The following is a 27,851-nucleotide window of genomic DNA, read 5'->3' as shown; positions in this document are numbered from 1 at the left end:
GCCCATGATCTTGTCAATGAGCGTGAGTTATGGTATCTGCTCCTGTTGGATGTGGTCCAAGGGGGGTTCCAGTTATCCCTCAGTAGTCCTCAGAAAGGTTTAGGTTTGTTGAAGTTAATATGATTGAAATAGAAATAAGACGTCTTCTATGTTTGAAGTGAATTTCTAGAGTGACTTCATATATTGTTCAGCGGTGGCCGAGAAGCCGCCGCTGCCAAAAGTGTACATAAAAATCTTATATGCTATACATAAGGGCTTATACACTAATACAAGATGAAATAAAGAAATGTTTATACAGCAATCCGTTCGAAGTGTCCGCTTGTGTCATATTTCCTGTGGCGAGGGGTCAGGGCATCCTGTTGCGATGTCATCAAAATGTGAGCGGGGCAACGACTCGAGTGGGTCGTTGCCGGGTCTAAACAATGTTTCGGATTGCAACATACTTGCAGCAAAATGTGTGGGTTCAAGTGGTCGCCCAGTCGGCGTAGGGTAGCTCTGGGAGGTTTGGCTGGAGGTTCGTTGCCTACCGACTGGTCGGTAACTCCTCCCCTCTTGGATTGAAGTGACGGCTAAAACGAAGGAGTGGACGTCACGAAACTCGGTTTTGGTATGGTAGCGAATACAATCTTATTTTTTGTGTTGATCCACAGGATCGATGCCAAGACTCCAACTAATAATAATAGATACACAGCTCCGAAACTGGTGGTCGTAAACTTTTTCCAGTATATGATTAAATTGGAAGCATTGATGGATCGTAAGTTTAGGTTGTGTAATTTAATATCTTCAATATGATCGGTGAAGTTAATGTTTTGAATAACCGGAATTGTAGCTTCTATCTTTTCCTAAAATTGTAATAAATCTTTGTCATAAGGAATTCGGTTGATATAGACTTCGCAATTATTGAAAGTGATTAGAGCAGATCCCTTTATGGAAATATTAGTCGTACAATTGGATTCAACGGTAGAGTTAATTGTGTTTAAAATTAGGATGTGTGCTGGTTCTATTTTTGTAATTACTTCTTGGATTTCCACATCTTTGGCTTTACAATTTGCAGTCTTCAGTGTGAATATATATTCGAGGCAACCGGTTTGAATGTTATTTTTGGTTGATATAGAGTTTTTGCAGATAAAATATTTATAAACCTTACTACATTTGTTCGTGAAGTAATACATGTCTTTCCCATTATAGTATGCCATATAGTTGGGTAAGATTAAAAATTTGGAACCATTTATAGGTAGCGGAATAATAATAATAATATATATAATAATAATATGTGTAAATTGGTGAATATTTTGTTTTAATTCTAAAATTGATCTTAATTTAGTTCATAAAACTATCTAATTCTAACATCTCGAGGATGTGTTCGTTGGACATGTTGCGTAATTGGGGGTCATCTAACTCTTGTCTGATTACAGTTAATTCTTCTTCTGATACAATGAAATTTGGTACAATGTTTAATTTGGCTAATAGCAGGCTTTCCTCTATATTACTTAAATAGTTTGACAGTACGCCTATATTCATATTAATTCGGGATATATATTGTAAAGTGTGTAGGAGATGCTGTTCAGAGTTTACGGTTTTGAACATATTTTTTAACAGTTTTGGAAATAGTATTTTTATAATTGTTCAAGAAGTAGTTAATTATTTGTTGTTCTTTGTTAATATGAACCGTAATATGGTCAAATCTTGCTTTCATGTCGTTGTTAATTCTCTCCTCTTTATTTGCGTTTGCTGTTATTTCATTTTTGATTTTCTGTAATCGTTTTTAAGTTGTCATTGATTCTACGTCCGTCCGCGTCGTCTAAATTTCCTTTCACTATTTTTACGACGCTACCTAGTCCATTAATAAGTCCACGTCTTTGTCTCTTTTTAGGTAATAGCATTTCTACTCTGACTTTTAGTTGCTGAAGTTTCGCTGATAGACTTTCGATTGCGTCGTTTGAATCTGAGTTCTTTTTTAGCTGGTTAATTGCTCTCTCAAAGTTAATCACACCGTCAATAAAATCCTGTAGGTTAATTCTATGTGTAAGGTATTTATGCGATTGTATTATTTTGGGCTGTCCCAGATTTATTTTTAACAAGGGGTGTTGTTTCCTAAATGTTGGACCTTTAAGTCCTGGGCTGCGATGAACGCGAATCTGTAAGATCAATTGGAGTTGGGTTTGTTTAATCCTGTTTTTTATTTTAGCTTTGTGTAACTTTTGTTTTCTAGTAGAAATTAGTGTGATCTTGTTGTCTTTTAGTACTTGATGTTGGGAAAAGCGAGGAGTGAGCTCGTTTCTTCTGTTTCTTGTGTTTCTTTTCTAAATACTATATCATCTACACTGACTGAGATTGGTTGGACTCTGTGTTCGTTTAATTTTTCAATTTTTGCATTCATTATACCCGTTACTCGTAGAGTAAAAGGGTATACTAGATTCGTCGGAAAGTATGTAACAGGCAGAAGGAAGCGTTTCTGACCCCATAAAGTATATATATTTTTGATCAGGGTCACTAGCCGAGTCGATCTAGCCATGTCCGTCTGTCCGTCTGACCGTCTGTCCGTCTGTCTGTCCGTCTGGATGAACACTGAGATCTCGGAAACTATAAGAGGTAGGCTATTGAGATTTGGCGTGCAGATTCCTGAGCTTCTTACGCAGCGCAAGTTTGTTTCACCAAAGTGCCACGCCCACTCTAACGCCCACAAACCGCTCAAAATTGTGGCCCCTACAGTTTTGATGCTAGAATACAAATTTTAACTGAAATGTATTGTTCTCATCAATTTGATTTTAAAAAAAGCTTGCCACGCCCACTTTAACGCCCACAAACCGCCCAAACCTGTGACGCCCACAATTTTCATGCTAGACTAAACAATGTTTCGGATTGCAACATACTTGCATCCAAATGTGTGGGTTCAAGTGGTCGCCCAGTCAGCGTACTCTTTCTAGGGTAGCTCTGGGAGGTTTGGGTGGAGGTTCGTTGCCTACCGACTGGTCGGTAACTCGTGCGCCTTCAGGCTTGTGCATGTTTCCCTTATATTGCGCTTGTCAATAAGCGTGCGCCTTCAGACTTGTGCATGTGCCCCTTTTATTGCGGTCAGATAATGGACAGGTGCGCATGTTCGGGTAGCTCTTGCTTAAATCCCTCTTATGACATGTTTATGACCCATTTGTGTAAAGGAGAGTATCTTTTAAAAATTTACCAGCTAAACGTTCTGGAGCGGAAACATAAAAGTGTGTTTGAAAATATTCCACATCTGAGAATCATGTACTTGTGAGAATTATTTTATTGGGGCTTTTTTGATTTCTAAATTAGTTTTACAATCATAGGAAACGTTATTCCCCAACATGATCGAACATGTTCCTCTAAGATAACCATCTTTGGTAACTTTGGGTGTGCGACCTTTCTCACGTGCACAGCAACACCTGTGATAATGAGGAAAAGGGTTCGTGATCACACCTTTCCCCAACATGATCGGATATGTTCCTGTAAGATAACAACCTTTGGATAATATGGTTGCGCGACCTTTCTCACGTGCACCTTTCTCACGTAACTATTATTTGCACATAATGAGGGAAAGGATACATGACCAATATTGTCACATGGGGATGTGGGGGCGATGGGGGCAATTAAGTACACTCTTTATATACATGATCGTGACATTTTTATGACTTAAAAGCCCATTAAAATCAGTTAATTTAATGGATTATGCTTATTGTCCCAGAACCCGCATACGTTAATGAGGGTGGGGAGGGGGGCAGTGGCCATTGACATGCTAATTGTCCCAGAACCCAGAAAATGTTAACTGAAATGTATTGGTCTCGTCAATACCTATCGATTGATCCAAAAAAAATTGTCCACGCCCACTCTAACGCCCATAACACTTGAATCTGTCTACCGCCCACATAACCATATATTGAGATCATGGGTAGGTGGCGCATTTCAATCTCGCTTTGATGATTGCATATCTCCATTTCCCTTTTGTCCCTTGAGCTGAGTAACGGGTATCTGACAGTCGAGGCACTCGTCTATAGTGTTCTTCTGTGTTTTTCCATTGAACCAGAAAGCAAATTATTGTTTCTATTTACATTATTACTTTTAATGAGTTGATTTTTCATTGGAAGAAGAAGAAACGATTTACTCGTAGAGTAAAAGGGTATACTAGATTCGTCGGAAAGTATGTAACAGGCAGAAGGAAGCGTTTCCGACTCCATAAAAAATATATATTCTTGATCAGGATCACTAGCCGAGTCGATCTAGCCATGTCCGTCTGTCCGTCTGTCTGTCTGTCCGGATGAACGCTGAGATCTCGGAAACTATGGGAGCTAGGCTATTGAGATTTGGCGTGCCTGAGCTTCTTACGCAGCGCAAGTTTGTTTCAGCAGAGTGCCACGATCACTCTAACGCCCCCAAACCGCCCAAAACTACAGTTTTGATGCTTGAATAAAAATGTTAACTGAAATGTTTTGTTCTCATCAATACCTATCGATTGACCCAAAAAAAAGTTTTCCACGCCCACTTTAACGCCCACAAATCGCAAAAACCTGTGACGCCCACAATTTTCATGCTAGATAAAAAATTTTAACTGAAATGTATTGGTCTCGTTAATACCTATCAATTGATCAAAAAAAAAATTGCCACGCACACTCCAACGCCCATAACGCTTAAATCTGTCTACCGCCGGTAGGTGGCTCATTTTAATATCGCTTTGCTGCTTGCATATCTCCATTTCCGTTTGGTCCCTTTAGCTGAGTAACGGGTATCTGATAGTCGAGGTACTCGATTATAGCGTTCTTCCTTGTTCAAAGTAAACTCATTATTAATCATTACTTTCGTAATATTATTATAATTATTCAAAAAGTAATAATAAAGCTTATAGACACTACACTGGTGGAGTCCGTCGACTATCATATACTCTTCAACTTTACTTGTTAACAACTGTCCAACTGAGTAGATATTGGTACATATTAGTCGCGTTCAGAACAACATGATACCTGATCACTGATAGAATTCATACTACATTTCTGCTGAATGCTGATTGCTAACCATGATGAAAAAATGCTTGTATCATGTATTGTATTGTATTGTATCAATAAAAAAGGAGCGTGAAAATAGTACGTTACCTTTTCTTGATACATGATAAATTCCCGCTGGCGTGTATCGATGAGTAAAACATCGAAAAGAATTATCAAAACTATTAGTAAAAAAAACATGAAGTGAGTTAATTTCTTTACACATGTTTAGTATTGATTGTCTTGACGTGTCCACGGTTGCAGTGCGCAGTGCTGCAGTTGCGGTAGCAACAATATCTTCTTTACAAACGCAATTGGGCTTTAGAGTGGGCGTGGCATTTGTGGGAGCCAAAGGTTTGGACGTCTTGTGGGCGTAAGAGAAGGTGTAGCATATTCGCGTAACAAACTTGGACTGCGGTTTGTGGGCGTTAGAGTGGGCGGGGCACCCTGCTGAAACAAACTGGCGCTGCGCAGGAATCTCTGCAATCTGCATGCCAAGTCCGAGTACTGTTGCTTTTATAGTAGATAGATATAGATGGACAGTTGGACAGACGGACCGACGGACAAAAAACATGGCTAGATCGACTCGGATAGTGATCCTGATCAAGAATATATATACTTTTTGGGGTCAGAAACGCTTCTCTCAACCTGTTACATACTTTCCGACGAATCCAGTATACCCTTTTAGTCTAGGAGTAACGGGTATAAAAATATTTGTTTATAAAGTGATTGCTAAGAACATAAGCTAGGACAATCTTAAAAAACATTTGAATTGCATATTCTCATGTTATTTTACACAAAGTTGTAGGATAAGGTAACCAATTGATAAATACATTGATAATAAAACTAAAATAAAAACAAAAAAATATTAATTTTTCTTTAGGAAAAGTTGAAAATGTACAGTAATAAGATACAAATTTAACTGTACACTTAAAAAAAATTACTACTTCAATTCTTTTTTTAAATTGAACAAACTAAGTTGTTCACAAAATTCAATAAAAAACAAGAGATAACGCTATAGTCGAATATTAGATACCCGTTTCTCAGCTCAAGGGAGTGCGAGAGGGATGGAGATAGGCTTAAAGCAACTTTGCTTTTTTGACTAACACACCTAGCCGATAGCGACACTTTTCTTCTTCTTCTAGAGCGCCATTTGGCCTACATCAACAAAAAGCCTATACCGCCCCTATTTATTTCTGAAAACAGCCAATTTGCTGCATGTGGTGTGCGATCTCGAATGAATTGCAAAATAGTGATTTTTATTTGGTCATAACTTTATATGAGTTGTCCGATTTTAAAAATATTTGGCGTGAAGATAGGTATTTATAATAAAAACAAGGAAAAACGCTAAAGTCGAGTACCTCGACTGTCAGATACCCCTTACTCAGCTAAAGGGATCAAAGGGAGATGGAGATATGCAAGCAGCAAAGCGAGATTGTAATGCGCAACCTAGGTTAGGTTAGGTTAGGGCGGCTGTCGGACTATAGTCCGACACACTTAGACCTCAATGGGTCCGTTGTGATACCGCATGATCTCGTTTCTTCCTTCTCTAGGGTCCCGTTTCTAGTAGTTTTAGCCTGTGTTAAGCTTCTTCCACCCGGAAGATTTAATAAAGGCACTCATGCTTTTGAGATTAATCTCCGATATTTCGGTAAGATCGTCGATGAAGGGGCTTCTTAAGTGTTTCAGTCTGAGTCTGCATAGTGCTGGGCAGAAGCAGAGAAGGTGTTCTACCGTTTCCACTTCTTCCTCATCCCTACAGCTTCTGCAGAAATCATTTTGCGGGGCTTTCAGCCTGCCGGCATGTGCGCCAACAAGCCAGTGGCCTGTAAGAGCTCGGATCAACATGCCACACTCTGTGCGGCTGAGTTTGAGTAACTCCGAGATTTTTTTGTTGTTTATCACAGGCCATGTCTGGTGAGAGTTGCGACACTGTGGTGCGTTTTGCCAATGGGTGTTGGCTAGTGTGTTAAAGTGGTTTTTTATGTTAAGCTTGCAAGTAGCCATGGGCATGCCGACATTTTCCTCTCCTGGTAGGATAGGCTTGGTTGCCTACGATGTCCCGGTGACCCGGAACCCATATTAGGCTGATAGTAAACTGATTTGCCATCTCGTGGAGAGATCTGCGACAGTCTGCTATTGTACGGGAGTTGGTGTTTGTCGAGTAGATCGACTTATTAGCCGCTTGGCTGTCACTATATATGTGTCCTCTCTGGAGGCTAAGGTTCCCTAAACAGGTTAGTGCTTCTTTTATAGCGTGGACCTCCGCCTGAAAGACGCTACAGTGGTCCGGGAGCCTGAATGACTTCTTGATATCTAATTGTTCGGAGTATACACCTCCGCCGACGTGTCCTTCTAATATAATCATCTGTATAGAAACAGATTGCGTCCGTCGTGCCCGGTCGGCCCTGTTCCCATTCCTCTCTATCAGGAATCAGGGCCTCAAAGGGTGTGTGACTATATTCAATAGATTTGCATAGATCCGTGATCTTCGGAATCGATTTATAATGCTGGAGAATTTTAGCATGGCCATAAAATTGGGCTTTTCACTGCCCTGTGTCCCTCAGTCGAATAGCTGCCGATTTGGCCCTTTCCATGCCTGCTAAGTCCAGGCTAGGGAGGTTCAAGATCGCATTCAGCGCTTCATTCGGGGTGGTTCGAAGGGCTCCACTAATACACAAAGCCGCCATTCGCTGTACTTTGTTTAGAGGAGTCAGTATGCATTGTTTGTGCAAGGCGGTCCACCACAGAGCCACTCCGTACAGTAAGATTGGCTTGACGACCGCTGTGTATATCCAGTTAACTATTCTTGGGGACATGCCCCATCTAAGCCCGATTGCTTTTTTACAGGAGTAAAGTGCAATGGTCGCTTTTTTGGTTCTCTGTTGGTTGTTTAAGCCCCATTTGAGGCGTTTATCTAGTACTAACCCCAAGTACCTGGCGTGATCGCTAAAGGAGAGATTACAATTGTTTAAAATGGGTGGGTTATGTTGTGGAATTTTGTTCCTATTTGTAAATAGAACAAGTTCTGTTTTCGAGGGATTTACCCCGAGTCCGTTCGCTATCGTCCATTCCGATAGTATTTTAAGTTTAGCGGTCATAAGATCGCAAAGTGTTTGTGGATATTTTCCATTAAAGATGATGGCGACGTCGTCTGCGTATGCCACGACCTTACAACCTCCTCCCTCCAGAATCCGCAGTTGTTTATTTACTGCGATATTCCACAAGAGGGGTTTATAGTACAACTCCTTGCGGGGTGCCTCTGTTCATTAGTCTAGTCTGGGCTGAGGTCCCTAGTGTGGCTGTGACCATTCTGCTTATCAGCAATTTATGGATTAGCCTCACCATTGGCGGCTCAACCCCTAGTTCTGTGAGAGATTCTGTTATAGCAGTGGGAAGCACGTTATTGAAGGCTCCCTCTATATCCAGGAAGGCGATCAGTGTGTATTCCTTGATGTTGAGTGATTTCTCGATGCTGTTTACCACCAAGTGTAGCGCCGATTCGGTTGACTTACCTTAGGTGTAAGCGTGTTGTGCTTCTGATATTTGTGTCGGGTCTACGGTGGCCCTTTTGTGTAGGCTTATCATTCTTTCAAAGCTCTTAAGCAGGAATGATGTTAGGCTTATTGGCCTAAAATCCTTTGCTGTGGTGTGAGTGGCCTTCCCTGCCTTGGGAATGAAAACCATCTTTGTTTCTTTCCATGCTGTTGGTAGTTCTCCTACCGCCAGGATGGATTGGAAGATTTTTTTCAACCAGTTTATGGCTATTTGTCCTGCTTGCTGGATGTGAGCCGGTGTTATCCCGACCGGTCCCGGCGATTTGTATGGTTTGAAACTATGAATGGACCATTTCATGTTGCGGTCTGATATTTCGATTCCCTCTCCTGCTCCTCTTTCAGGTGGATGACCTGCTTGTTGGCTCCCCGGGAAGTGAGCGTCTAGGAGCAAGTCCAAGGACTCTTTACTGAAGTCTGACCATGATCCATCTGTTTTTTGAAGATACCCCAAAGGCGCGGCTGTCTTAGAGAGTATTTTCCTGAGCCTTGCCGCATCAGTTGTTTTTTCTATGTCAGAGCAGAAGGTCTGCCATGCCGTTCGTTTTGCTCTTCTAATGGCCTTTTTGTAGGAGGCTAGTTCAAACTTGTAGTTCAGCCAATTGGTGTCCTCATTTCCCGCCTTTGCTCTGTTAAACAGGCATCTGCAGTTGGTTCTGAGGATAGATAGTTGTTGGGTCCACCAGGGGGGTTTTTTCCCTCCTCTTGGTTTCTCTGTGGGGCATGCCACTTTGAAGGCAGTGTTGCATGCCTCTGTGAATTTGTATACTGTTTCGTCCAGCTCATGGGGGTTTGCGATGCTTTCTGACGGTTCCATGGGGAGGATATTTGTCAGAACTTCTTTGTACCTGTGCCAGTCGGCTCGTCTGGGGTTAGCGAAGCTTACCGGCAAGGGCGAATCAAGGGACAATACGGTTTCTATGAATCTATGGTCCGAAAAGGAGTGCTCGTCAATGACTGCCCAGTTTTTCACTGCGCCTACGAGTGAGTCTGATACCAAAGTTAGATCTATGATCGTTTGGCAAGTTTTAGTTATGAATGTAGGGACATTGCCCCTACTGCATAAAAATAGGTTCGAATTTAGAATAAAATCAAAAAGAGACTCACCTCTGTCGTTGTTGTTTGGGCAACCCCACTGGGTGTGATGGGCGTTGGCGTCACAGCGTATTACCAATCCGTTCTTGAGCTTTTCGCATTTCTCTGCCAGTCCTCTGACCAGCGCATCTGGGGGGTTTTCCTTCTCAAAGGCCAAATAGGCCGATAGAACCCTTATAGAGCCACTTTGCAGCTCCAGGCTTACTGCGGTGTTGTCTCCGTTGCTGTAATTGCGAAGTAGAAATATACTAAGATGCCTTTTGGCTAATATGCAGGTTCGAATTTTACCTTCTTTGGGGTCAAGCAAAAGCTTGTATTCCTTTGTTCCTAGTCCAGCAACCTTGCCTCCTACTACCCAAGGTTCCTGTACGAGGACTAGGTCGGCTCCGCCTTCTGTCAGGCGAAGCAGAAGTGCAGCAGACGCTGCTTTACTGTGGTGAAGGTTTATTTGTAGAAGTCTTAGTGACATCTACAGCTTCAACCTCCACCACAGTGACGTCGGCCTCCTCTGTGTCGCTGAGGTCTACGTCCTCGATTGCCGGTCCGAGCGCTCGCATCTCTCTGCTTAGCGACGAATCGGTAGAGTAGCCGTCCTCCGGCCCACCAGGTGCCTCCAACTCCTCAGCAAGCACCTGCTCGGCTGAGTTGCCGGCAGAGCTGCTAGTGGCTTTGGAGTCGCCCTTATACACTTTGATGTGTATCGCACTGAACCCGAAGTTCAGCACTCCTCGAGCAGTCTCGATCGGAGCTACTGACTCCTTGTTCAGGACCAAAACCGCCTGGGTGACATCCCCTTCATGCTCCTCCACCTTGACGACTTTCCAGTCCTTCGCGGGGAGGTGCGGGTTGCATTCTTGCAACATGAAGAGGATGTCCTCCGGCGCCTTGATCGCTGCTGGAAGCCAGATCGTGGCTCGGGGTCTACTGGGGACATCGCCCCAGTCAAGCGCAACGATGTTCGCCCTTCGTAAACCTCGCAACCTAACCGCGATCTCAATATATAGTTATGTAGGCGCCAGTCTGATTTAAGCGTAATTGGCGTTAGAGTGGGCATGTCAAACTATTTTTGGGTTCATCGATTGGTATTAACGAGACTAATAGATTTCAGTTTAATTTTTTTTCTAGCTTGGAAATTGTTGGTGCCAAAGGGTTGGTCGCCTTGTGGGCGTTAGATTAGGCGTGGTATATTTGCGTAACAAGCTTGGGCTCGCGTACAAGGCTTCGGAATCTAAGTCTAAATCACAATTATCTATCTTTGATAGTTTTTGAAATATACGCGTTCAAATGTACGATTTTTTCGAAGTTGGTGGGCGTTAAAGTGGGCGTGGCGAACTTTTTTTGAGTGAATCGAAAGGTATTGATGAGAACAACACATTTCAGTTTTTATTCTTGCATTAAAAATGTAAAAGCCACAGTTTTGGATGGTTTGTGGGCGTTAGAGTGGAATCTGCGCAGGAATCTCTAGAATCTGCATGCCTAGTCCCAGTACTGCAGCTTTTATAGTTTCCTAGATCACAGCGTGCAAGTTATATGACACATTATTTAGGGGCTCTTACCCAATTTATAAACAATTTTGAGCCGAGAGCTACTTTCCAAATAACTCTGACAGACCCGAGATAAATCAGTGTTCAGCTATTTCTGTTAACTACGCCTCCAAATCATTCCCACCCAGATCAGATTAACGCAGTTCGCATCAAACGGATGCTGTATGCATCCAAGCCGATATTGTACAGATCGAAGTCCTAAAGCGAGCCCTGAGTCCTCCAACGTAAACAAAAAGATCCCCAAAGCGAGCCCTGAGTCCGCCAAAGTAAACAAAAAGATCCCCAAAGCGATCCCTAAAGTCCGCTAATGTAAACACCAATTCCCGACCGAATTTGGACTTAAAATATAATTGGCAAATTGCATCATCCTTTTTTCCGACTCTCTTGAGTCATTCTCTTTATCAAATTTTGGGGATAAATCTCTTAAGCCGAGGTTTGATTATTGATCATTGATCTCGAGGCAGGGGAGTACGTTTTTGCGATCTGAATCGAGCAGTTAAATAAATCGGGCGAAAGTAAAAGAGCAGCGAATAAAATAAGTTCGACCTATTGAAAAATTTTAATAGTGAATAAGTGATTATATAAAATAAAAATAAATTTTTTTAATTAGTTCACTAGTGAGAAAATTAATTTGCATACGGACATGGCTAGATCGACTCGGCTAGTGATCCTGATCAAGAATATATATACTTTAAGAAGTCGGAAACGCTTCCTTCTACCTGTTACATACTCTCCGACGAATCTTGTATACCCTTTTACTCTTGAGTAACGGGTATAAAAATTTCCGACATGGTCTGGGTTTAGCAGCCGAGGAGTCAACTAAAAGTAAGGTTAAGTTTGCTAAAATCCTCATAGCTCGCTTCTTCACAGATAGGGGGCAGAGTACCACCCCATTATTTCAGGATCAGTGCCTCACATGCAATCAGAGGCAAGTTCAGTAGCTCGCTAGTTAATTAATTAATTATTCTTGGACGTTGATGCACTATGGTCAGTACAAACAAGTGGCCCTTACGACACCAAGCAATGCTTGTTACGCGCGAAACCCTAAACCGATTTGGCCAAGTAAACGAAATCGCGGACATGGAAAAAGACGACATAACAATAGACAGTTTAAAGTACATGCTCACATAGAATGGCGTGTAACATAGAAATTTACAAATTATTGGAAGATAGAAAATATATAAGTTTATCATAATTAGTTGCATTAGGGCTATCAAACAGTAAGACGTGACACAGTGCATTATAGTCGTCACAAAGAACCCGAAAAGGATCATAAAGGGCATATTTGGATCTACAAATTGGCAGGGACAACGGACGAAAACGACGAACTGTTCTACAGGGTACATTCCAGTTGAGGGAACTAAGAAGGGAGGGAGAGTCGACATCACCATTAATTAATTTATGCAAAAACATAACTCCATGACACTTTCTACGATGGTTCAGGGTTGGTAAGTCCAGCAGGCGCAACCTCGCATGATAAGAGGGCAATCGACTTCCTGTGTCCCAGTTTAAACCTCTCATAGCAAATAAAAGGAATTGTTTTTGAACGGACTCTAACATATTTTGGTAACAGCTAATTTGAGGTGACCATATACACGAGCAATATTCCATTGACGGACGAACAAGAGAAACATACAAAAGCTTTATTGTGTATGGATCATCAAGCTCCCTTGACCAACGCTTCATAAACGCCAGGAGACTTCTGGCTTTGTTAGTTATTAGAAGGTAGGAAAATATCCACTCTAGTAGGTTGGGTGGAAAACCTAAAAGGGAGAATTTATAAATAGGAATCCTATGGTTCACTGAATCAAAAGCTTTAGAGAAATCGGTATAAATCACATCAGTTTGATGATGTGTCAGAAAACCTCTAGTAATTAAAGACGTAATTTCAAGTAGGTTTGTAGATGTAGAGCGACATCTAGTGAAGCCATGCTGACAAGGTGAAATAATAGACCTGCAATGATGCTGCAACTGACAGGTAATAATTTTTTCAAAAAGTTTAGGAAAAGAACTGAGTTTAGCAATACCACGATAGTTTGAGATATCGGACTTGTTTCCTTTTTTAAACAATGGGATAATAAAGGATTCCTTCCATATGGATGGAAATCTACATTGACTTAGGGACATATTAATTATCAATGTTAAGGAAAGAGCAAGATAAGATGAACAATTCCTAAGTATACAACTTGGTATTCTATCAGGACCCGGTAAAAATGAGAGCTTGACAGTATTAAGACTCTGAAGAACATCAGATACATCAATCACTGGTTTGAAGATAGAGTTCAAATGAGGTAGTGGTTATGGATAATCTTTATTAATGACACTATAGCATTTCGTATATGTCGATTAAAAAAAGTCTGCGAATAAGTTGGAAATATCATTATCATCAGATGCTACATTATTATTGAGAAAAAGAGAGGGAGGGAAGCAGCTAGATTTCCGTGTAGAATTGACGAGAGAAAAGAAAAGCTTAGGATTACTTTTGAAATCACGCTTACAACGAGACAGGTAATTTTTGTAACAATCAGAATTGTACTGGACAAATTCCACCTTAGCTGAACTATATTTGGTGAAGTCTGTCTTTAAGCCGGATATTTTGAACCGTTTAAATAGTCTGGTTTTTTTATTCTTCAGATAAGATAGTTGACGGGTAAACCATGGAGAGCTGTAAGAATTCTTCATGGAGGAAAGAGGGACATGTTCATCAAATAGACGGTAAAGGATCTCATAAAAATACCTAACTGCATCATCAATAGGAAGGTCAACTAGAAAGGACCAGCTTACTGTCGATAAAGATTCCACTAGTCTGCCGTAATCAGTCCTCTTAGAACACAAACTAGGCTGTACATTTATTGCAGTCCTAGGATTATCAAAAAATCCATTAATACAGAGCTGAAGGGTAGGATGATAACAATCTTCAGGTAAAGATAGTGGCGAAATACGACTGACTTCAGCATCGCTACTATTAAAAACAAAGATTAAGTCAAGAAGACGACCAATATGATTGGGAATCCTGTTAGCTTGCGTAGCTTGTACTCAGCGCAAGTTTGTCACGGTAATATGCCACGCCTACTCTAACAGCCACAAGCCGCCCAAGCCTGTGGCGCCCACAATTTTCATGCTAGATAAAAAATTTTAGCTGAAATGTATTAGTCTCGACAATGCCTATCGATTTATCCGAAAAAAAGTTTGTCACTTGTGGCCCCCACAGTTTTCATGCTAGATACAAAATTTTAACTGAAATGTATTAGTCTCGTCAATACCTATCGATTGCCACGCCCACTCTAACGCCCATAACGCTTAAATCTTTATTCCGCCCACATAACCATATATTGAGATCGCGGGTAGGTGGCGTATTTCAATCTAGCTGTGATGCTTGCATATCTCCATTTCCCATTTGTCCCTTCAGCTGAGTATCGGGTACCTGACAGTCGAGGTACTCGAATTCTTTTATTTTGTAATTGTCTTCTTCTCCAGGATGTTCTCATACTTTCTTATGTATTACTTTATTGCTGTAAATGAAATTCACAATAAATTTGAAGTTAACAACTAAACACAACACCGAAGAGAGGCATATGAATTGCCTATAAGTTCTTAATGAAAGTACGGGTTCACATGGGCAATTGGGCCAACCAAAGTATTATCGTAAACAAATTATCTTTAATATTTTTGTGTAATACATTAATTTAAAATAATTTATTTTCATTTCAGTCCCTGGAAAGTACGCGACGTATGCTTGCTCTCTGCGAAGAGGTAAGAAAACTAACCAACAGAACTCTTTCGTATTTAGTATATTTAAAATTACTGTTTCTTAACTAAAATTAATATAGTTTAATATTTATACTAGGATCTTTTATAAAATAAATTTAAGAGCAGCACGAAGGAGAAGAACATAAATAGTTTCGATTCTTGTAATGTTCCCTTGAAATGTTGAATAAATTTCTGACTAGAATCAGTATGCGTGTTTAGAATCCGAGTTGCGTACCAAATGGTAAAGGCCATTATGGATAGTATAAGACCGTTTCTTGGTGAATTTAGACTTCTTAATTCTTCATTCTGTAAGCTTATATTGATTTATCCCCTTTTATAAATAAGAGAAGTGGTCATTTCTAAACTGATAAAATCGAGTCAAAATAATGAGTTATGTTGAGTAAAATTGTATAATGGATTATTGAATGTATGTAGAACGTACCAGGTAGACTGAGGCGTACCCAAGCCGTTTTTGCATGGTTGATCAATATAATCGATTTTTATTTACATATTTTCTGAAATGTGGGCTCTTGTTAGACTTCAGCGCAATGGGCGTACGTGTTTTGGGAAAGAAAGCGTAAGCCATCCTAAATCATCAGCGTCGGATAGAGGATTGAGAGACATAAAAACGAATACTTTCGTTTAACAAGTGTCATAATAACTCATGTAAAAGTTTCTTGTTATATTAAAAAAAAAAAATTATAAGCTAAGCTTTTTATTATTTTTTTTTCTTTATATCAGCTATTAAATTTAAGGTAGGATACCATTTTGTCAAAATACCCCACATTTGGTTTTAAGACAAAAAAACATTCGGTTCTAAAAACGCTGTTCCAAAAGCAGGCCCAGTGAATAGCCTTCTCTTATGCCATTCTGTCTTTTTCGATGTATATTTTAGATAAGGCTTTTGATGCATTTTTATTAAAGCTTAAATGAAAAAAAGGCATTTTATTTGTTGCCTAAAGTTTTTCCGTGTTTTCGTGAATCTGTTCCTTCAAAGCGAAAAAATAGAATAAATCGGGTAGAGGATAATAGTTAGCAATCACTAGTTCTTATTGCGTACTCTGTTCTAGGTCCGTTTGCATACTTACGCACAGCTCAACACTTTTAGAAAATAAACCTATTGTCAGGTACATCTTGGCGCAGGGTCCATCAAAAAACCATTGTCGATGATGCCATAATCAGAATCGCTACTTCATTCTGCCAAAAATCGCTGTCGATGCAGTAGCAGTATTACCTGCTGCAGCACATTTTATATGGATAATTAGCATGAAAAACATAAGCCTCAATATGCCTGATATGCTGTTGAATCGGTACTAGACTCAATTTGTCCGGTCCATCGTTGGCGTAAGATATCTATTCGAAGACTATTCGCTAGATGGACAACGATCGTATATAGGTTCGTCTGCCATCTAAGGTTCTTCCTTCAAAATTTTAGTGACGCTAATAACAGCCAAACAATCATTCCGTTATAGATCCTTTAGGAAGCAGGAGACGCAATACAGACATGTGTTTTATATAGTTCCTTGTTGTGCTATTAATGATCGTCTCGCTACCACAGCTTACACAACAGAGACTAGTTTTAGTGAGCCCAATGATTCGAACGTTTCAGGCACATTTTGGCGAACATAGCGAATAGCAAATAGATACAAAAATAAAAGTTAATTATCGTGAAATACGAAAGGTTATTCTTACCAATTTGTACATTGTAGAATTTTCACTGCGCCAAAGCTGTTGAGCATTAAGTAATAGGTCGCACAGATGCTTTGCCGTTGACACCGCCCATGGACTTAGCTCGAGTTGGAGAAGAGTTTGAGACCTGGCAAAAAGCCAATAAATAAACTCAAAATATGCTTAGCACGCAGTGGCGTACACTTTTCTGTTCCCTGCGTCAACGGACAAACCATTTTGTAATGTTGATTTTGCGGTCCAGTAATTAAACTTTTGCCTATTCAAGCAAAAAAAACTTAGTCTTACTGTTCACATCGAAATTGTGTCGGATATATCAACAGACCAATTTTTAGATGTTTGAAAACGCATGATAGTTTGACGTATATTCATATATTCGCATTAAATAAATTTGATGCATGCGTTTATATTGTTTTAATATATATTATATTGCAATATTATAATATATATATTGACTTGACATATTTGACCCACATACTCAGAATGACATTCCAACTTATTCTTCAACAGAAGAAACAACATTTTATTTTATAGGGCGCAGTCGAAAACGCAAAAGATCTGCTGCCAAATTTAGACAGTTAAGCAGCAGTTATCCATTATATGACTATTAAATAAACGGGGTTATAGCGAGACACAAAAAGACATCCGCTTTACTAAATTTGATCCATGTTCATAGTCAAGGAAATTAATTTGCCGCTATTGCAATGAAAGTTGGTTCGAGCCATATCTGTAGTCGAGGGTAAGGACACTGCGTCCGTTTCGCAAGCATACTCACGGGCTCTGGATTTTTTTTTTGAAGATCAATAAATAAACTAGCTTATCCTCCAATATTTTGAAAGAGTGTTCCTTCAATAGCTGAGATCAACAGCTCTTTTGGGATTTTATTGTTAAAATCCAAAATATGCAGTTAAATTTGCATACCGTCGCTCACTCGTCGTATTTTTTTTTTTACAGCGTAAGCAAATTTTAGAAGTCGACTCACGCCCATTTGAGTCTAAAAACTTTAAGATAGAGCACACGCCTTTGATTCAACGAGCTTTTTTGGTAAATGTGGGAAGGTGACACCAAAGAGCATAAATACATAGAGGCGACATGTCATACAATAAATTTTGTCGTATGGCGGGTTCTAGCGGTGGAATTCGCAGTGCTGGATTCTATTTGGCATCTAGTCGGCGGAGGCCCTGCTTGTCGTTTGTTCTAAAGGATAACACATCTGACTACCAATCTAAGATGTATGGGGATGAATCCCGCTGTAGTCATTAGATTTCATTTTTTGTTTCCTTTGGTTATAATTTAAGTGTGCTTTAAAAACAAAAAAACTTTGTATATACTTTTTTTATATGTTTATTCGATTTTAAGGTAGTGTTTTGAGGTTTCTTGTATGAAATTTGTTTATATTTAAAGTTGTTTCGTTTTTGAAGGTATGTTTATTAAATATCTTATATTTTCATTTAATTGTGTTTTGACTTTACTTTTAAGAGTTTGTTAGCTTAGATGTTGTTCGTACTCAAAGTGCTCAACATGACCACAACCAACAAATCAAGCAGTAGCCAAGTTTGGAACAGTACCAGGCGCTCAGTAGCACCCACTGCATATGAGAATTGCTGATCAGCATATTATATATCACACGAACTCGCCGTCTCACCGACTCAACGGCACACTGACCCGCTAATGCAGTCAGCACATTTTGCAGTGTCAGGCAACTACGCAAACTGCTACCATAATCAAAACTCTCTGACCTACCTACCTATTGGGTGGGCAAGAAAGTCATGTCGTTTTTTTTAGTAATCGTTTTTAATCTAATTTATTTACGACTAATCGAGCACCAGGGTCACACTTTTTAGTATCGTTTTAAAGCTTATTGTCTTAGGTACTATCGACGAAAATTTGGTAATTATTCGATAACATTTGTGGAAGCTATAGCAAATTAAACATGGAGGACCAAAGTGAGCATTTTCGGCATATTTTGCTTTTTTACTTCCGAAAAGGAAAAAAAGCGGTCGAAGCTCGCGAAAAATTGTGCGAAGTGTATGGTAAAGATGCCATGAGTGATCGCCAATGTCAGCGCTGGTTTGCCAAATTCAGGCTTGGAGATTTTGGAGTTAAAGACGCCCCACGTTCTGGTCGACCATCGGCCGTTTTTGACGAACAAATTCAGGCTTTGCTGGATGAAAACCGGCGCTATTCAACGCGGGAGATGTCAGAGAAGCTCAGTGTGTCGCATACAACGGTTGAAAACCATTTGAAGAAACTTGGCTACGTAAGCAAGCTCGATGTTTGGGTTCCGCATAACTTAAAGGAAATTCACCTAACTAAGCGTATCAACATCTGCTATTCTCTGCTGCAACGGATTAAAAACGATCCTTTTTTGAAGCGGATCATTACTGGCGACGAAAAGTGGGTTGTTTACAATAATGTCCAACGAAAAAGATCATGGAGCAAGAAAGATGAGCCAGCCCAAGCCACATCAAAGGCCGATATCCATCAGAGGAAAGTTATGCTGTCTGTTTGGTGGAATTGGAAGGGTGTAGTGCACTTTGAGCTGCTGGGACGGAATGAAACCATCAATTCAGATGTGTACTGTCGCCAGCTATCCAATTTGGCGGAAAAAATTAAAGAAAAGGAGCCGGCACTAGCTAATCGCAAGGGTATAGTCTTTCACCATGACAACGCTAGGCCCCACACATCTTTGGTCACTCGGCAAAAATTAACGGAGCTGAATTGGGAAGTGCTACCACATCCACCTTATAGTCCGGACTTAGCACCTTCAGATTACCATTTGTTTCGCTCTCTTCAAAACTCTTTGAATGGTAAAAACTTTGATTCAGATGAGGCTGTCGAAAACCACTTGTCTCGATTCTTTGCTGGAAAAGACCAAAAGTTCTTCGAGCGCTGAATTATGCAGCTGCCCGAGAGATGGTCATTAGTGGTCGAACAAAACGGCCAATACATAATTGATTAATTATAAGTCCTGATATAAATAAATCATCTTTGAAAATATTGAAAAAAAACGACATGACTTTCTTGCCAACCCAATACTTTATAATATGGCTTACTTCACTAATCATTACACTAAACTTCCTTGTTCCAAGTAGTATATAAACAAGTACCAAATGAAGAATAAATCAGTTATCGACACACCTCATAACTCCGCGATCTACATCCTACATCTGGGAATAGGGCTCGTAATACACTATCTCAACTAGCAGCTAACCACGTTAGCTCACCCTCATCGCCTGTGGTCCGGCATCGCAGTAAGCATCGTTACCATTGCCGCCACGCGATCGTCCTGCCATCAAAGCGTCCCCGTGCCAGCGACAAGTGCTCATTACCCCCTTGTCCCGCGGTGTGACACAGAAGTGTCTACTTCGGTTAAGCCTATTACTCACATCGACGAAAACCGGGAGCTAACCATAGGAGTGAGCGAGAGGCAAATACGCAGCTAACGTTTTTCGTCGGGTCTGTTTTTCAGCGCGGTACTCAGATAAGCTAAGGAAATACCAGAAAAAATACCAGATTTCGCGAGTGAATTTCGATGAACGCCGTTAGCCGCGGCCCTAAGAATAAGAAATTTAATCTTTGGCGGTGTTCGTGCAGAAGCGGTGGGGAATTTAAAAATTGAAAATGGAAGAAAAATGCCTAAAAGAAGTCAGTGAGGACAAAAAGAGCACCCAATCCTAGCTGTTGCCCATTATTGGGATTTGACCGACAGGAAGCAATACCACCACGGGGCAAATCCGCAGTATAGTTGAAGTGCTGGAGGCGATCCACTAGAGAATCCCAGTGGGAAGGAACATGGGACATGGCTCGATCTCCGACGAGCTCTCCGTTGTTCACTCCACCTCCACCAGCTACTTGGCAGCTAAAGCGGAGATGGAGGACGCGCCGGCTGCCAGCCATTACCAGGATGCTGGAAGACTTCATGCAGTATCAGGCGGAAAAACCCCGTTCCCAATTCTGCTCCCACTTCCTCAAGGTCCAATATGCCTATTGGCATTCGGAGCTGGACTACAGATGGCACGGGAAAGATGGCGAAGCACCCGTGGGACTAGAAGGAAGCCTTAAACTTATAATTTACATAAATTTACATTCGTTGAACATTTAATTTATTTTTATTTTAATTTCTTTGTGCACCAGGAGGCTCTTTTTTTTTTAAATAGCTCTATTTGATTTGCTTTCCGTTTGGGAACAAACCCAGCTGCTTGACAGCAAGACCATGCCACATGCATTGCGGGAAAACTTTGAAAACTTCGGTCATACTACAAAGAATAAGATTTTTCGACTAGTGAAACTCTTAGCCGATCTGAGTACTAGGCTTAAGGCACAAACATTGGTGACCTCGACGTGATCCTTTAACAACAAAGGATCACACTTAATCAACCCCCTTCCCACCAAAGGCTGAACCTCTAACTGGATACCCTTCTTCTTCCAGCGTCACAGGAAGGTCAGCTTCATCCAGCTTCACAGGATACTCAGCTTCATCCAGCTTCACAGGATACTTAGCTTCATCCAGCTTCACAGGATACTCAGCTTCATCCAGCTTCACAGACACACAGCTTTATCCGGCTTCACAGGATTCTTTGTTTCCAAGACACACAATATGTCCACTTCATTCATAGAGGAAACAAGTCACACAAGAATCGATTTACACAATCGATTACTAGACTACAAAAATGAGCTACACTTAAGGAGTTGGTCAAAAAATATCAGAAAATATTTCTGGACAACATGCCGACTGCCCAGACGAACTTCGTCCAACTTTAAGATCACAACAGGAGATCAAGTCAAAGGAGACTCTGCAATTGACAAGGTGATCCGACAGTTGCAGAGAAGATGCATCGAATTGGAATCATCATTAACATTAGCCTCGAACGGCCAAACCGTCACCCCAGCCCTACAAAGGCACCTGGATCTTCATTGGGCGTTACTGAGGCAAGCCCACGACGAATTAGAAAGCTCACCTGGGGCCGCAGATCTGGCAGAAGCAGAGCTAGCCCAATTCCACACATTATACGAGGAATACGAAATGAACCTGTTTCGAGAAAACGACCCGCCAATGAGCCTAAACTTGTCACTTCCGCCAATTAGCATTCCGGAGTTCAATGGCAAGTATGTAGACTGGCACGGTTCCATGATTTGCCTATAGAAGGCTTCTCGCGCCAACTAAGGGCCTTACATGACACTATAAAAAACTCAATGAGTACTCTTAAAAACCTCGATATCAGCACAAAATCCTGGGATCCAATCCTGCGTTTTCTTATCAGAATAAAACTAGTTAAGGAGTGTACTGACGTTTATTGAGCGGCGCGCTTGCATGCTGGAGACGATAAGCGCTTAACCTACAGCAACACTCCGCCATCAGTCAGTTCACAACGAAGAGAGCTGTAAGATTTGTCACCTAGGACAACATAATCTTAGAGCATGTAGCCGTGTCCAGCAAATGGACCCCAAAGCACGGCGCCAAGCCATTATTCAGTTAGGAGCATGCACAAATTGTTTGTCTACAGCTCATAAGGTTGAAAACTGTGGATCACCAACCACTTTTCGAGTCTGCCAGCAACGGCATCATTCACTGTTACACCAAGGACCAACAAGCAATACAGTGGCCGGCGCACTGCAGGCTACGACAACCCTAGACGATATACTCTGCTCGCGACCGCCAAGGTATCATTACAAGGGCCAACAAATCACCTACAAACATGTCGCGCTGTAATAGATGGTGGATCACAGGTTAATCTTATCTCAAGGAGGATGGCAGATCTGCTATCTGTCACCGATTGAAATATCTGGAATCGGAGAAAAATATCAACAGCAATCAGATCAAAACTAAAGCTCTCATCATGTACATCAGGGTTTGAAACACTACTAGAGGTATTTATTATGCCCACAGTCATTACAGACCAGCTCTCAGTACCGATTGCACCCAATCTTAATATTCCCGAGGGACTGCCGTTAGCAGATCCTGACTTTCGGCAACCAGGACCGATTGACCTAACCTTAGGGGTTGAAGTATTTTCTCGGGCTATAAACGGTGAACTTCTTGAACTAGGACCTAATAGACCGTTGGCCCAGGGCACAAGGCTTGGTTATGTAATCACAGGTTTTCTCGATAAAGAAACCTCATCTGATACGGAAATCAACCCTATTCTGGTACAAGACAGAGATGATCTTGCAGGACCGAGCGCTGCTTATCAGCAAACGAAAGATAAAAATCCAGTGAATGATATTGAAGGTAGCAAACGGTAGAATGAGATTTCACTCGATGAAAAAAGGATTAATTTAACGAACTTAGCATTGATAGATCATAAAATAAAGGAGCATGAAGATATAAGTAGCCAATCAAGAACTAACGACACTGACTCGTCCGATCGAGGATCAACCGCTATACATTATAGTTCATTGCAGCTAACTGAACTTTATACTACAAAAGAAAAACCAATTGATACAGAACCGACTTCCCATCAACTTAAAACCAATAAGAAGCCTGACTTTTGTTCAACATTTTTAAATTTAACGAAGAAATACGTAAGTGTTGTTGCAGAAAGTCCACATACCACAGACGTGCCAAATAATCAAGTTCAACGAGGCCACAATTTCAGTCCCCACGGTAATGTTTAAAAAATTTTTTCGCAACGGGGAGTGCTAAGCAGCATCAAGAAGGTATGAGTGACCTGAATCAATACCTGAACCGCCGCAGTTGAATGAAGGATCCACCTCGGTCAATGATTTGTTAGGTATTTCCTATATAATTCGGCCAAGGGCTGACCGACATCACGACTTAATTGAGGGTACCCCTCCAAGTAGTATATAAACAAGTACCAAATGAAGAATAAATCAGTTATCAACACACCTCATAACTGCGCGGTTCTACATCCCACATCTGGGAATAGGGCTCGTAATACTCTATCTCAACTAGCAGCTAACCACGTTAGCTCACCCTCATCGCCTGTGGTCCGGCATCGCAGTAACCATCGTTACCATTGCCGGGACGCGATCGTCCTGCCATCAAAGCGTCCCCGTGCCAGCGACAAGTGCTCATTACCCCCTTGTCCCGCGGTGTGACCCAGAAGTGTCTACTTCGGTTAGGCACAAACAGATGTATATTTTTTTTTTTCATTTTCTCACTTTTTTGTTTAAAAAACAAACAATAAGTTTTATTTGTGTGTCTTTTGTGAGACTCAATTCACTTTCGAGTGCAAGCGGTCCAAGTATGCAGTTGTCTAATCGTTTTAGACTTCTTCTTTTCATAGGTCTGAAAAGTGTGAGAGCAAGTCTATTTGTGTGAGAGACTAGTCGTGATCTGTAGATAGTGGCAGTCTTAGTGATAGATGTACAAGCAGGATTAATTTTGAGATCTCAAAAAAATGTATCATATGTCTTAAAAGATTGGCTTGGCAGGATTCCATTATTTTATAAACGTGTTACTTCACACACTTTCTTTAGGGACTCCCACAAGTAGAGGCCTTGAAGCAGACTTACATCCTCGAACATCAACCTGGAAGGTTCTGACAAAAAGAATTGAGCGGTGGAGGTCAAAGTATGTCGGGGGAAGAATGGTTCTAAACTTAAAGAGTAAGTCTGGCACTGCAGACTCGATCAAAGGCTTGCTTGACATCTAAAAATATTCCGCAACAATTTTTTTTCGTCTAAAGGGCTTTAAAGATACCGTTGACCACCCGACGCATTTGCACAGAAGCGTTATGCAGACACATGAAACCAAACTGAAGATTCGGACTTGCGTCCTGGAAGAGATGAACACCAAAAACCTTTTTTAGGTTGAGAAGGTTGGCAAAAGGCTTATGGCCCGAAAATAATCCACCATAACATATTCGCATGCTTCCACTGTTTTAGATAACATGAAAGAAGAAATATAACATTAAAGAGACGCGTGAAGGAACGAAATAGCTGCGACTGGCAGAGCTTTAGCCAACCAGCGGATTCCTTAGATATTTTATTATTTTTTATTTATAAGCTGTTTTCACTAATACGCCACAAAGCCGCTAGGGGTTTTACAGGCTAATTGGCGCTATAGGCTTGGTGGGGCGCAATAGGCTACGTGTGTTAGCGAAAAAAGCAGAGTTGCTTTAAGCATACCTCCATCCCTCTATTAGTCGAGACCATTGACTATATCATTTTATCTTGTTTTTGACTTTTATTTTAAAATTCCGTTAATAACACAGTTACACATCCAACAATTTCTAGTTTTCCTCTTAGAGATCGAGAAATTGGACGAGAGTTTGGAGAACGAGAGGTTGGAGAGAGAGAGTAGGGACTTCAAGGGCAGAGCGAGGGTGTCGTTTGCAAGAGGAATTTACGGAACCTTGGACTCTGCCGTGAACTTTGGACCAGCAAAAGACGTGCCACATCTGAGCAGCTGGACGGCGCGCATGCGTGCCACATGCAACAGGAGGATCAGCAGGACAGCTCCAAGACATAGGACTCCAGGTGGAAGCCTTGGGTCGAGGACAAAGGGGACAAGCCGGATCCATGGACTTTGGACCTGGAGTGGAGAGTGCTCACAGCACTGGCAGCTGGATCAGTCGATAACGAAGAGTAAGTTAATCAAGATCAGTCGGTTATCAAAGTCAAAGAACCAGTCAAGCAGCTGCCAATGAGCAACCACAAGGAGCAAGATCGCTACGTCGATTCGGGATTGGGAAATTAGGAATCTCCGAATTGAGACACAGGAAGCTAGGTACTGGTAACATCTCACATCGGCAGCGGCATCCGTGGTCATCACCGGCACCCACTTCACGACCGCCGCTGAAAACTCATTGAGTAGCGCAGGAACGTAAAGGACGACAAGGAATAGTGTGATGCCAAGGTGGAACATTCGTCTTCCTAGGTATCTTCCTGTCGCTTCCCTAAGCAAGCACACCTGAGGACCTCAAGAGCATCTCCAGCGCGTGACGACACCAAAACCAATAGAGCCGCTGTAATAAGTTAGCCGAGAATACTCGTAAAACCACGTTTAACCTTTGAATGCTTTGTTACAGATCATCGGGGTATGACTGCCCATAATACTTCGGTGGGTCGAACACACAATCTACTGAGCTAGCAGCACGAATTTCGTAGCGCGCAGACCAACAAAACTTATGTCCCATCACCTACAGGGTCCGCGGTATAGCCAAGAACATAAAAAACGACCAAAAACCGGTGGCTCCTACAGTTTTAAGGCTAGAATAGATAGATAGATAGAATATTTAACTGATAGAATATTTAATAGATAGAATATTTAACTGAAATGTATCATCATCAAAACCTATCGATTGACCCAAAAAAAATGTTTGCTACGCCCACTTTAACGCCCACAAACTTCAAAAAATCGTAAATATGAGATATTTCAGAAACCACCAAATTGGGATTTCAAATGTAGATTTCGTAGCCTTGTACGCAGCGCAAGTTTGTTACGCAAATATGCCACGCCAACTCTAACGCCCACAAACCGCCTAAACCTGTGGCGACAACAATTTTTATGCTTGAAAAAAATTTTTTACTGAACTGAACAAAAAAAGTTTTCCACACCCACTCTAACGCTCATAACGCTTAAATCTGTCTACCGCCCACATAACCATATATTGAGATCGCGGATAGGTGGCGCATTTCAATCTCGCTTTACTGCTTGCATATCTCCATTTCCCTTTGGTGCCTTTAGCTGAGTAACGGATATCTACTAGTCGAGGTACTCGACTACAGCGTTCCTTCTTGTTATTCTTAGGTATATCGCGGAACCTGTAGGTGGTGGATAAAAAGGTTGTATGAGACTTTTACTCAGGATCACCCAAATATCATGGAAATATCACGAAGTTCAATTTTGTGTTAAGAATTTATAGGAAAATAAAAAGTCGCCTGGTACTGTCAAAACTTGGCTACTTCTAGGTGTTTTGGGTGCATGTGATGTTGACCAACATTGGTGGAAATATTCTGTTTCGCTTTCTAGAGCAGTGTGTGGATTTCGGATGATATGATCAAGGCTTCCAGCATGTTGCACTCTGGTTCCAATCGATCAATTTTTTGCAGCTGCTTTAAGATATTAGAAATAAACGTATTTCCCTTAGAAATACTCTGTTTTATCAGCCTTCTTTCGATTTCGTACCCTAGTAGCGTTCAAGCCTTGTGTCAAGACCATACTGCTGAGCCCGTTTTAACATTTTTTTCATAATACCTACAGTTATCAGCTATTGTATAAGTATAGATAAGTGACATACCTCACGGCCGTAAGCCAATGACTGTGTAGGGGGACCAACAGGAAACTTGTTAACTTAAACGGTAGATGGGAGGACCTAAGCAGGTCTGATAACTACTTCCCCCAGTTGAAGGGTAAATACCATTGTGTACCATTAGGTCCTTGCCGGTAGCTTTCGGGCAAATCCACTATCGACCATGTATCAGATAAGCCAACGAAAGTTGAAGAGATGACACCTCATAAGACTTTCGCCCTGAGGAAGTTAAGATGCCTTGCAGGAACCACCAGCTTATGCTAGCGAGATTGTAACGAAAATGGATAGGGATATCCGGGGAAAGGCTCGACCGACGTCATTCGTTAAGCTGGCGAAAAAAGTAAATTTCTAATGGGCGATCTCAAATGTCGCTTGCTTCTTAGTCGTGAAGTGGGACGTGATTATGGCCGTGCCAAACAATCCCATCCCGTTCTTTGACTCGTCGGACACGGACCTACGACAGGTAATGACGTGTCTGCACGCTCCGAACTCAAATGCCCCAATAGAGGTCTGGGCTGTTCTTTTTTTTTTGATCAAGAATCAAGAAGCGAAAACGCTTCCTTATACTTTTTAAATACTTTCGACGAATCTAGTAAGCTCTATTTAACTCTTCAAATGAGGGGTATAGTGATGAGTGCAACTTTTTGCGGACCACTTTAAAGAATAAGACATTTCAATGAGGCTTTGTTATATTTTACACACACTTGGAATTAAAAATATATTTCAGGAGCATAAGTGAAATAAATAAATAGATCGACTAGAAATATTTATCTTATTGGATGTGCACAATTGAAAATAATTTGGCACTCTGATATGAAAACTTGGTGCGGCAATGGAATTATTTCGAGTGTACGAAGTTTTGGGAAAAATGGAATTGGAATATTGCCGCACACAAACTACAGGAATTGAAAAATATATATTATTTTTCGTTGAATCGGATTTAATCGCTTATGGATTTAGACCAGGAGTCATAAAAAAATTTTACAAAATGGGTTTCGAAAAAGTAGCTGT

General features: G+C 41.1%; 2 protein-coding genes across 3 annotated transcripts in view; one reads left to right on the top strand and one right to left on the bottom strand.

The window, feature by feature from the left end:
- The window catches only part of Snap25 (Synaptosomal-associated protein 25kDa), a 379,996-nt gene that overhangs the window by 84,321 nt on the left and 267,824 nt on the right, over positions 1-27,851 (top strand). For both annotated transcript variants that reach the window (XM_070996705.1, XM_070996704.1), the window contains exon 3: positions 14,896-14,937. In XM_070996705.1, coding sequence (XP_070852806.1) covers positions 14,896-14,937 — 42 coding nt within the window. The remainder of the gene's footprint in view (positions 1-14,895; positions 14,938-27,851) is intronic.
- LOC139353200 (uncharacterized) lies at positions 161-20,499 on the bottom strand. The gene is made up of 4 exons (XM_070996706.1): positions 19,677-20,499; positions 16,627-16,750; positions 9,653-16,507; positions 161-569 (listed from the first exon to the last, which is right to left on the bottom strand). Exon 3 carries the CDS (start codon positions 10,501-10,503, stop codon positions 10,069-10,071), a length of 435 nt encoding a protein of 144 aa, XP_070852807.1. The 5' UTR covers positions 10,504-16,507; positions 16,627-16,750; positions 19,677-20,499; the 3' UTR covers positions 161-569; positions 9,653-10,068.

This window comes from Drosophila suzukii, chromosome 3 (assembly GCF_043229965.1).
Source record: "Drosophila suzukii chromosome 3, CBGP_Dsuzu_IsoJpt1.0, whole genome shotgun sequence".
Classification (NCBI taxonomy): domain Eukaryota; kingdom Metazoa; phylum Arthropoda; class Insecta; order Diptera; family Drosophilidae; genus Drosophila; species Drosophila suzukii.
The sequence above is the reverse complement of the archived record's forward strand: the minus strand, read 5'-3'. Positions and strand labels throughout refer to the sequence as shown.